Here is a 12821-nt window from a genome sequence, read left to right on the forward strand (position 1 = left end):
TAGAAGTTTTGACACATCCACTAAATTAATCAAATCTATGTATCAGTATCACAGGCTTTTTGTAGGGTAGGTTGTTTCTTTTCATCTCCAACAGGTCCACCACTGGATCAGTTATTTGATATTGGTTCCAACATCACTTTTGTCCTGAGCAAATAGTTTTCCTGTCATTTCATTTTCCAGCGAGAAATTCTTCCTCGATTTCAATTGGTTTTGTTTGTCTAAAGTGGTTTCGTGTGGCGAGATGTCCGGAATTATTTGGGTTTATTTTTCGTTGAAATGAAAACCCAGAAAGATTGATTGAATTTAGACCTCGATATTCATTCGAAGATTTTTTTTTCCATCGCCTGAATGGATTTACTAAAGAAATTCGCGGATATCTCTAGTCCTATGTATCCATGTACCTACCTATCTGTCTACTAATCTGTACTTATTTGGTTGATTGAAGTCTCATGGAATCACCTCCGAGATTATGTATCCATGTACCTAACCTATCTGTCTACTAATCTGTACTTATTTGGTTGATTGAAGTCTCATGGAATCACCTCCGAGAGTCCAAATATCACTGTATCGTGTATCTAGTATCTCATGATTCTCTTGAGAACAAGAGTAGATACATAATATGTAGGTAAATACATGATACAATCGATACATAGACCAATAGGTACATAATACAATACATAGTATGTTAGTCTGGCTGGGGACTTCAAACAGGGAGGAAACCAGTCTGAAATTATTAACCTTGCTAAAGAAATAGCAAAGGTTGAGTGCGAAGGGCATCCACTTATAAAAATTTTTGTAGCCAAAACCAAATGTCAGCCAGAGGCAGACACCTCAGGGCTGATAGAGAAGCTGACGAAAAACGCCGACCCCGTATAGGTATTCATTTGATCATGAAGAGTAAATAGGTACCTCTATGTATTTTGGATGGCAATAGTACCTACAATACATATAATTATTCCATGAAAAATATTAGAAGTTTGTTTACGTTATTAAACCATGAATCTAGGCACTTTCCTACATTTATTTTCTTTTTCTTCAGTAATTAGCTATGTAATTACACGAGTGCCAGCCTAGTTAGCTTAGTTGGTAGTGCGTCTGCCTTGTAAGCGCTAGGCCGCGGGTTCGATTCCTGCCCGCGGCGGATTTTATCCTGATGGGATAATGTTTGTTCTCGGATCATTACCAGTTCTAATTCTCTGTGATTATTACAAGATCAAATAATAATGTTGTCCTGGACAAGAAACTAGCGGTCAAGGCCGATCTAACGCGAGGTTCAAGAGCAAGGTCCTGTATCACAGATCGAAACAATGGCTGGAACTTTGGACTTGAGCTCTTTTTCTTTACACCTTGGCAGCTGTCTGGCTAAAGGACGTTAAACAGAGAGAAGACTAGGACTAGCGTCTGGCTGTGGGACTATAAACAGAGAGAAGACTAGCTAACCCTAACCAGCCTAGCAAGCTGGCAGTTCCTCAAAGGGTTCTCTCTGCTTTTAAAGACCAAGTACAAGTCCTCACGATGGTTGACTGCGGTTCAGGACGAGCCAGCCAATTTAACATGGCTAGAGCTAGAGACCATCACCCCGGTGTATAGCAGATACAAAAAGACATCTTTTCTTTATTCTGCTATCGCCATTCGGCGAAAGCGCAGATACAAAAAGACATCTTTTCTTTGTTCTGCTATCGCCATTCGGCGAAAGCTAAAGCCGCTACTACTACAACAACAACACCTTGGCAGAGTTGGTAGTCTATATCAGGGATGATTTCTCTTTCAAATTTTTAAAACACCCTCCTATCCAGCCTAGTTGGTTTGGATGGCAGGGTGTCTGCCTTGTAAGCGCTAGGTCGCGGGTTCTATTGCCACCCGGAGCGGAGGGAACTTTATCCTATTCCAGTTCCCACTATTAAACCTCTTGGAAAGAAAAACTTGGGGCCAAGTACAGGTTCTTAGACTTCTTAGGCATTCTTTACCTATGACGAGGCATTTAAAGAGCTGATGATTCCTGGGTGCATATAACTTAGATTATTCTCGATCAGACCAGGTATCATCGTTTTGATATCGAGCCTGATGCAGCATATTTTGATTCATCATAGGTACCAAGTAGGCAAGTAGGTACCATTAATTCTATTATTAGAGCGATCACAATCATTGTCAATGTCGATAGCCACCTTACCAATTCGGAGATTTACTGTAGGTACCTGTATCTTTATCTTCGAAGAGAAATGATTTCAGACTGTCTTCAGGATCCTATAGGTTTTATTTCTTCACTTTTTTTTTCTTAAGAGTTTTGATAGATGGAACTGTATAGGTAACTGCTGAGGTCTTATATCATCCAGAAATCGAAGAGAGAAGGAAGTCAGGATAGGGGAGGAAGCTAGCCGTTCCGAGAACGAGCCATATCTGTTTAGAATAAAATCCGCCCCGGGCGGGAATCGCACCATTCAGGCTGATACCTATGCTCCCTGTTTAATGTCCCCAAGCTGGACGCTAGACCCCTTGGTAGGTAGGTAAGGTTCTGTTTACCTCTCTCATTATCACGAGACCATTACCCATGACGTCACACAATATTTCTAACTGTTTTCATATTTTTTATAATAATTCCAATCTTTTCTTGACTGGTTCATCACAGAACTGGATCAAATGTACTTAGCGGTGGTTGTACAAGGGGCCTCCTGAACTGGAGGTTGGTGGCTCGTGACTTGACCCTGTCAAAAAAATTGGGAAGGAACTTGTTAAGTGTGACGGGAGACGAACAAACGTAAAGCATTTGAAGCTGCATCACGTTGGTCGTCCATTTTTTGTTCTTCTTCATCTTTTTTCTTCTTCTTCTTCTTCTTCTTCTTCTTCTTCTTCTTCTTCTTTTTCTCCGAAGTCAGCCATTCCGAAAACTAATTATATCTATTTAGGATAAAGTTCGCCCGGGGCGGGAATCGAGCCCTAAATTAAGATTTTGAGAACCCTAAATTGTGATTTTGAGAACCCCTGACGAGGAAGTTCTGAATGTCTACCAGAAGTCCAGAATCGGTTTACTCAACTGGTTTTCTAGAATTAGCTACACGGAGTATCTATTAGTATCTTCAGCGAATGCTAACTCGAGAATGCACAGTTCCTACCAATACATCTTATATTAACAGCTGATGCACCTGTAACTACATACTCGTTGCCTATGTTATTTCTTTAGCAAGGCCTTGTAAGCGCTAGGCCGCGGGTTCGATTCCCGCCCGGGGCGGATTTTATCCTGTCTTTAGCAAGGGAAATTTCAGGCTGGTATCCTCCATGTCTCCCAGCCAGACTAATATCTGTGATAGGTAGGAAGGTAATCTGTTAATATTTTATTTATTTTTTTGAAGAGGTTCGACAGAGGGAACTGTTACACATATCGTCCGGAAATCGAAGAGAGAAGGAAGACATGATAGGAGAAAGCCAGCCATTCCGATACCGAACATTATCCCATCAGGATAAAATCCGCCGCGGGCGGGAATCGAACCCGCCGAGCTAACTAGGCTGGCTGACTGAATCCTTGGACTGTAAGATTTGCCATCGTGTATGATGAACTCATGACTGATTCATATTTCATACACATTGTATGAATCCTAGGTATCTCTATGATTATGATACCGAATACTCGTACCTACCTCTTACCTAGGTTCTGTAGGAGGTACCTACCTTATTGTTTTAACCTATTAATTTTCCAACACACATCGCAAATATAACTGATCTGCGGACTCCTTATCACCGAGACGACTATACACACGACTGCGTCTAACGTCTAACTTGATTCGCTCGACCATGTTCCGTACGGTACGGTTCCGTACGGTAAACACCTACCGTCCATGCTTCATTTAGTAGTGTCGAACTAAGGTCCGTTCCCACTTCTCGTGAGTTTCATCGGAATTTTCTTTTTCACGAATGTCCTGTAGACAATGTAATTTATGAGTGTTCTCACTACACACGATTTTTTTTTTTTTTTTTTTTTTGAACCACAAAAAATGAGGTATGACCCTCTGCGGTCAGGTCAATCTCTATGATTATGATACCGAATACTCGTACCTACCTCTTACCTAGGTTCTGTATAGGAGGTACCTACCTTATTGTTTTAACCTATTAATTTTCCAACACACATCGCAAATATAACTGATCTGCGGACTCCTTATCACCGAGACGACTACACACGACTGCGTCTAACGTCTAACTTGATTCGCTCGACCATGTTCCGTACGGTAAACACCTACCGTCCATGCTTCATTTAGTAGTGTCGAACTAAGGTCCGTTCCCACTTGTCGTAAGTTTCATTGGGAATTTCTTTTTCGCGAATGTCCTGTAGACAATGTAATTTATGAGTGTTCTCACTACACACGATTTTTTTCTTTTTTTCTTTTGAACGACACAAAATGTCCTTGTAGCTTGTAGGCAATGTAATTTCAATGAGATTGTTCCCTCTAAAAATATTTCCAAGAAAAGATACCCTGTGCTTGTGCCCGCCTGAGTCTGAGAAAGATAGTCTTAAAACTATCAATACAACCAATAGTTCAATCCTCTAAACTACCAGTCTACATAACTCGTCGAATAATGGAATCGAACCTGAATATGGCTAGCGTCAAATGACTACGCCTAACACAGTCTAATTGATAATCATCTTGGCATTTATTTGCCTCGAACCCCCGAAAGGGTCCGAAGCGTTCTCGAGAAACTGGGGATTACGACCTAGAACGGAAGTCTGGGGTCGCAATCAAAGATTTTGAAACTCAATAGACACCACGTCTAGGAAGGGAACTCCATAAAAGTGAGAACTTATACGAAAGAAAATAATCACCCCCCTGACTCCGGAGTTTAGTGGAGATAACCGGTTCACAATGCTTATAGCTCATTCCGAGGGGTGATTTTACCCCTCGAATTCAATCAGTGCGGCGCGGCGGGAATTATTCACAGTTTCAAAGGTAAAGCTATGTATCTATTGTTTATTTAGATTTTAGATAGATACCAACTTATGACAGCTACGAGTAGCTACGAGTAGGTTAGGTACCTACCTAACCTACTCGTAGCTACTCAAGTTTAATAAAATTTGTGTTGTGAGAATGTAGGTACAGAACACAATATAAGTTAGACACGATGTCTAAAATTGTCTTTGGCCCAAGCATTCCTATATGCTAAAGTTCAAATTCAATCTCTTTTTCATCTCCTCAAAAAACAGACCATAATTTCAGCCTATACCTATATGTATATTATATGTTTTCGATTCTTTATTCTTCAACCAGACCATAATTTCTAGCCTATGTTTTCGATTCTTGATTCTTCTGTCTAAACCTCTACGATTTCTGTGAACATGTTCCTCCTCAATTTCTGTCTGTACCTCTACAATTGCTACTGTATACCTACCTCTCTCGGGCAGATATTTTTTGATCTATGTATGATGTTGGTATCAGGATAGGAGGATAGGTACATCTGGCATATACACGCTCGTATCAAATTACCGCCGGGTGCAATATATGTATATGTTTTCGATTCTTCATTCTTCAACCAGACCATAATTTCTAGCCTAATGTTTTCGATTCTTGATTCTTCTGTCTAAACCTCTACAATTTCTGGGAACATGTTCCTCCTCAATTTCTGTCTGTACCTCTACAATTGCTACTGTACCTACCTCTCTCGGGCAGATATATCTGATCTATGTATGATGTTGGTATCAGGATAGGAGGATAGGTACATCTGGCATATACACGCTCGTATCAAATTACCGCCGGGTGCAATCTCTACAATTGCTACTGTACCTACCTCTCTCGGGCAGATATTTCTGATCTATGTATGATGTTGGTATCAGGATAGGAGGATAGGTACATCTGGCATATACACGCTCGTATCAAATTACCGCCGGGTGCAATAAACTTGGCTACAATGAATCAATTGCTTCGCGGGGGCACCTTAGACAGTACAAACGTGAATGCTTAAAACTTAAAACCATTTTATCTCTTTACATTCAGGATTTTTACTCGTAGATACCAAAATGAGATAAATACCAAAAGCTACCAAATTTGAAAACATCCGAATCAAACTTTCCCGAGAAAGTCCCACGTCCCAAATCCCGAAAAGGTGAACCAGACTGGCGGTTTATTCAGCCTCAGTAAAGTAGCGTAAAAGCTACCGAGGCATCCATCGACCACTTTTATAGGACGACATTTTTGGATAGGAACTTGGCCTTTTTTTCACATTTGTGTTTTTGTGGTAATTTATAATAGAATAGAATAGAATATACCCTGCTTATACTGCCAGAATGAGACTGAAAAGTCCCTTTACTCCCGTAGTCTAAGCAAGGTCTCATGTATTTGGTACATGTATTTGGTAATAATACAAACAAGGACCTTAATTAACACATGCTCATAAAATAAATTTAATATTGTGTTTGGAAACGTTTATAAACACTGGCAAATGGGTCTTTATAGTTGAACATGAACAACTTGTACATGTCCGACCAACTAAACTTCGTAAACTTAGCTAGGTAGGTACCTCTATGTATTTTGGATGGCAATAGTACCTACAATACATATAATTGTTCCATGAAAAATATTAGAAGTTTGTTTACGTTATTAAACCATGAATCTAGGCACTTTCCTACATTTATTTTCTTTTTCTTCAGTAATTAGCTATGTAATTACACGAGTGCCAGCCTAGTTAGCTTAGTTGGTAGTGCGTCTGCCTTGTAAGCGCTAGGCCGCGGGTTCGATTCCTGCCCGCGGCGGATTTTATCCTGATGGGATAATGTTTGTTCTCGGAACGGCTGGCTTTCTCCTATCCTGTCTTCCTTCTCTCTTCGATTTCGGGACGATAAGACCATATAGCAGTTACAGTTCCCTCTGTCAAACCTCTTAAAAAAAAAAAAAAAAATACACGAGTGAACCTTCTGAGGTAAAATCTTCTGAACGTATAAGGTATTCCTATGCATTCAGAATGAAGATGTTTTCGGTTGGATTGAAACCCATGTATTCCTACAATAAGAAACAGATAGATGGATCACAGATCTACAAATTACAATTCTCTAATGCGGTGGAAAAATATTTCGATTCTCTCTCTCTTTGAATGAATGTTAGTGCCTGGGTCTCCTTGCTTGTTAACTAGGTACCTCGACCTAGGTATAATGTACTTGTACCTATACACCCATACCTAGGTATACTGTACCTATACACCCATACCTAGATATAATGTACTAGTAGTGGCAGGATGTACCTATACACCCATACCTAGGTATAATGTACCTATACACCCATACCTAGGTATAATCTACCTATAAACCCATACCTAGATATAATGTACCTATACACCCATACCTAGATATAATGTACCTATACACCCATACCTAGGTATAATGTACCTATACACCCATACCTAGATATAATGTACCTATAGGTACACCCATACCTAGGTATAATGTACCTATACACCCATACCTAGGTATAATCTACCTATAAACCCATACCTAGATATAATGTACCTATGTCCACAAATTTCGCAGGAAAATCTGATTCTAAAGTGCCGAAGCATGTTTCATATGAAACAACCAAATCGGGACGGAAACAATCCTTATTTGGTATATGAGTGTGAGTATGACCGTCTCTCCAAAATTCGGAGGGAGTCAGGCATCTAGTTGTAGCAGTTAGTTCTAAATATCGTTCTAGCAGGAAGTTCTAAAAGGCCAGTAACGCCATCATTAGTGTCACCACATTCGCCTACAGCAAAAGTTTATCTAGTCCTGGTGAAAGTAAATCGTGAAAAATATGACAACATGTCCTGAATACAGAATAACATTAAACAAATTCGTTTCGTTATGTTTCATTTTGAGACTCAGTGTCAATGTCTTCATGGTCTTATTGTTAACTTATTGATGTTCTTGGTGTCGGTACTGATGTTCTTCTTGCTGGTATTGATCATGATGTTCTTCATCACGAAACGATAAGTCAACTCATCGCAGCTATTGGTAAAATAGGTATGGTTATGAGTAGTTAGGTATAGCAAGAAGAATGGGAAAAGTAACCGAAATCCTCCACGAAATTAAGAAACGAAAACTGTCGTACCTAGGACACATCATGAGAGGACCCAAGTACGAAATCCTACATCTTATAATACAGGGCAAAATCATCGGGAAACGATCCGTGGGAGAAGAAGAATATCCTGGTGGCGAAATCTGCGAGAATGGTTCAATTGCTCGTCATGTGACCTGTTCAAAGCAGCTGTACACAAAGTTCGAATTGCTATGATAGCCAACCTCCAAGACGGAGAAGGCACCTGAAGAAGAAGGTATAGCAAGGTAGGTACTATGTGTTGTTGACTCATCAAAATAATATCTTGTGCCCTAAACTCATTTAGACCACACTAAAACAATGTCCCCATTTTGATATATCATTATTATCTATTTATCTTCTTGTAGAACGTAGGTACATACTTACTGTCTAGCATAGACTATCACTAGTTCACTCGCTACTTCCACTCTACCAATGTTACGCACGCTCTTGACACAGACATTGTCTCTTGGACCTCTGATCAAACATCACTCTAGATCTCTAGCAAGTTATAGTTATCGCTGATTGCAATGTTCCATGTGACAGTCACTCCTAAGGACGGCTAATATCGGCGCTAATGTGTAATGATCAGTGAAAGCGTGCTGACAAATCACGAAAGAAAAGTGCAGCAAAATTGATTCTAGGTGATTTGATGATGGTAGATGAGGATCTTAATCTCGACTCACCTAATCTCCCTAGAAGGTACCTAGTGAGTAGTGACTGGCAAGAACATTGCTTATGTCTGAAATTCTGGATGGTTCTAGAGTCTAGACTAATCTAGACGGTTGTAGAAATGTGCCTACTCTTTTTAGTCGATTTGTAAATTCATAGAAGTACCTTTACTTTTGCAAGCAGGTACAGAGCATTGCATTGGCAGATGAAAAGTAACGCGTGTAATGGCCCATGTAATTGGTCGTTTTGAGCTGCAGCTTTCTGATAGTGGGTGGCCCAACGTCAAAAAAGCTGCATTTCGTCAGGAAAGCACCAAATTTGGCATGGACCTTCATTTGGACCATATAAAAGGCCGTCACCCTTTCTAATTTCGAATTTAGCTTAGGTGTTGGTAGTGCCTTGTAAGCGCTAGGCCGCGGGTTCAATTCCCGCCCGGGGCGGATTTTATCCTGATGGGATAATGTTCGTTCTCGAAGCGCTAGGTCGCGGGTTCTATTGCCACCCGGAGCGGAGGGAACTTCTCTTGGAAAGAAAAACTTGGGTCCAAGTACAGGTTCTTAGACTTCCTAGGCATTCTTTACCTATGACGAGGCATTTAAAAAGCTGATGATTCCTGGGTGGATATAACTTAGATTATTCTGGATCAGCAGGATCAGACCAGGTATCATCGTTTTGATATCGAGCCTGATGCAGCATATTTTGATTCATCATAGGTACCAAGTAGGCAAGTAGGTACCATGATTTCAAAAATACCGGTAAATCGTGAACTTTGACGTCACAAATCTTTGAACTCTTTCATTAGAGCGGAAAATAAAAATTGAATTTTCGACCTTTTACAGTTGTTTTTTCGCAGTTTTGACCTCAGATTTGGATTTTTCCCAACTTTTTTCATAGGAATCGACCATTTATTTATAAGTTTTACCCATTTGCAACTGCTCCATTACACGAGTGAACCTTCTGAGGTAAAATCTTCTGAACGTATAAGGTATCCCTATGCATTCAGAATGAAGATGTTTCCAGTTGGATTGAAACCCATGTATTCCTACAATAAGAACCAGATACCAGATAGATGGATCACAGATCTACAAATTACAATTTTATTCTCTAATGCGGTGGAAAAATATTTCGATTCTCTCTCTTTGTATGAATGTTAGTGCCTGGGTCTCCTTTTGCTTGTTAACTAGGTACCTCGACCTAGGTATAATGTACCTATACATCCATACCTAGATATAATGTACCTATAAAACCTAGGTATAATGTACCTATACACCCATACCTAGATATAATGTACCTACCTATACACCCATACCTATAGGTATAATGTACCTATACACCCTTTTTTAATGTTCCAAATCTTTCTCTGCCTGGTTTTAGTAGTGGCAGGATTCTCAGAAAGTAAGCTCTTCCACCCAACCACCTGGTTCCTTCCTGTTGCCTATACACCCATACCTAGGTATAATGTACCTATACACCCATACCTAGATATAATGTACCTATACACCCATACCTAGATATAATGAACCTATACACCCATACCTAGATATAATGTACCTACCTATACACCCATACCTAGATATAATGTACCTACCTATACACCCATACCTAGGTATAATGTACCTATACACCCTTTTTTTTAATATTCCAAATCTTTCTCTGCCTGGTTTTAGTAGTGGCAGGATTCTCAGAAAGTAAGCTCTTCCACCCAACCACCTGGTTCCTTCCTGTTGGCATGGTGATATAGTGCTGGAAAATGGTGTTGACTTCTAGGCCAGTGTCACACAGATGATGTCACGTGGTTTTGTTCCAAATAAGAACTTGGCAACAGTGGTGTGGCTCAGCCATTCAATGTGGTTTTTTTTCCTTTGAGGCGCTTTAACTCTGGAATACCATGTCGTTCACGCCGGAATGTGGGGTTTGAGGAGGATACAGAATACGAAACTTTACGGAAACGGAACAGGGTTCCTTTTAGAAACTGACATGGTGCCTGTACTAGAAACTGACATGGTGCCTGTACTAGAAACTGACATGGTGGCTGTACTAGAAACTGACATGGTGCCTGTACTAGAAACTGACATGGTGCCTGTACTAAAAACTGACATGGTGCCTGTACTAGAAACTGACATGGTGCCTGTACTAGAAACTGACATGGTGCCTGTACTAGAAACTGACATGGTGCCCATCATCATCATCATCAATGTCAACCATCATCAATCCACTGCTGGATGAAGGTCTCTTCGCTATACTGAAGTAATAGAAAGTAAAAATAGCTCATCCCTGAAGGGATGCAAATATTTTCGATTGCAAATATTTCAACGGGTTACTTTCTGGTGTTCTCGTGTTGACCCAGCACCTAAATGGGAAGTATCGTGCTTCTTCTTGTCCATCTAATGAGAGGCATACTACGGGATTGGCATGCTACGACACAGATCACATGCGTCTAATGTTGTTTCATTGCTACGATAGTATAAAAACGGCGGTGAAACACTCATCTTTAAAAAAACTGGAAAAAAAGGGGGGGGATTTAGCTAATCTTAAAATTCTTAAATAAACCACACTCGCTTATTACAGGCGTCTTATTTGAAGGCGCCATGGCTGATGGCATGTTTGAAGGTCGGGGAGTACTCAAGTATCCCAATGGTTCGGCGTTGTACGGGATTTGGGATCAGGGACGTCTGGTTAAAATCAGGAAGTATGTGTACGGAGATGGATTCAGCCGGGATTTGGATGACCCGGACAAGTTTGACTATTGTGTGGGAAATGATAGGAGGTAAGATGACCCTCAAATTCCATTTTTAGTCCGTCCTTCCTTTATTATTACAATAGTAGATAATAAAAAGGTCTAGGGGACGAACTATTGTATTCGCTTCGGTGTCGTCTGTCACTCTGTCATTCTATCACTCTGTCTGTTCCCATAGAAGGACTTATCCAAATCTAGTCGACCTATATATCAAATTAAAGGTCTTTTTACCAGGAACACGAAAATGGTGGTGCAAATTTTGTCCAGAGAACCATAAAACCAAAAAAAAACTGGTTTTTGGGGGATTTTTTTCACATTTTCTCACACAAATGAGCTCTGATCTTGAAATTTGTCGCGACGACCTACTAAACCATAGGAAATATAGGATAGCACGTCATCGGGATCGGGTCCGTTTCCGAAAGTTTACTGAAAGCAAAATACACCTATTGTTCCTCATATGAAAAGCCTAGTACACAATTTACATGTACCGGAAACATTTGATTCGCAACAGTTGCGCAAATTTTCAACTCTTTTTCGAGATAAACCTAGTACCTACACACTAAAAGGAAAAAAAGTACGGAGAGTAAAAAAAGTGGAGATTGTTGTAATAAAACATTTCTGGGTTGTTGGAAAACAAAATGTTTCTCATGAGAATGTTCGTTACGAATTGGTTAGTTTGGCACATCCACTAATATTGGCACAAGAAGTGCTAGCACAATCACTAAAGAGCTGAAGATTAGAAACATCTCCTACAATTTCGACACGTCCAGTAAATAGATAAGATATTACTTACGAGGATACGAGGTGTAGTTTTAGCACAACCACTATCTTTTAGTTTTGGCAGTTTAGCAGAGAAGTCCATTATTTCAGCAGTTGTAGTTTTGGCACATCCACTATTTTTTGAGAGTTGTAGTTTTCAATGTTTTCATCAATATTTACTTTGATGAGCCTAGTATTTTTGATGCATCCATTAATTTTGAGAGTAGAAGTTTTGACACATCCACTAAATTAATCAAATCTATGTATCAGTATCACAGGCTTTTTGTAGGGTAGGTTGTTTCTTTTCATCTCCAACAGGTCCACCACTGGATCAGTTATTTGATATTGGTTCCAACATCACTTTTGTCCTGAGCAAATAGTTTTCCTGTCATTTCATTTTCCAGCGAGAAATTCTTCCTCGATTTCAATTGGTTTTGTTTGTCTAAAGTGGTTTCGTGTGGCGAGATGTCCGGAATTATTTGGGTTTATTTTTCGTTGAAATAAAAACCCAGAAAGATTGATTGAATTTAGACCTCGATATTCTTTCAAAGATTTTTTTTCCATCGCCTGAATGGATTTACCAAAGAAATTCGCTGATATCTCTAGTC

The 12821-nt window shown here is 39.9% G+C and overlaps 1 protein-coding gene across 2 annotated transcripts in view; it reads left to right on the plus strand.

The window, feature by feature from the left end:
• The first annotated feature begins 11282 nt into the window (after positions 1–11282).
• Positions 11283–12821, plus strand: part of LOC103506429 — a 22982-nt gene continuing 21443 nt past the window's right edge. For both annotated transcript variants that reach the window (XM_026821489.1, XM_017442869.2), the window contains exon 1: positions 11283–11484. In XM_026821489.1, coding sequence (XP_026677290.1) covers positions 11306–11484 — 179 coding nt within the window. In that variant the 5' untranslated portion in view covers positions 11283–11305. The remainder of the gene's footprint in view (positions 11485–12821) is intronic.

The sequence above is a fragment of the Diaphorina citri genome, unplaced genomic scaffold (assembly GCF_000475195.1).
Source record: "Diaphorina citri unplaced genomic scaffold, Diaci psyllid genome assembly version 1.1 scaffold235, whole genome shotgun sequence".
NCBI lineage: Eukaryota > Metazoa > Arthropoda > Insecta > Hemiptera > Psyllidae > Diaphorina > Diaphorina citri.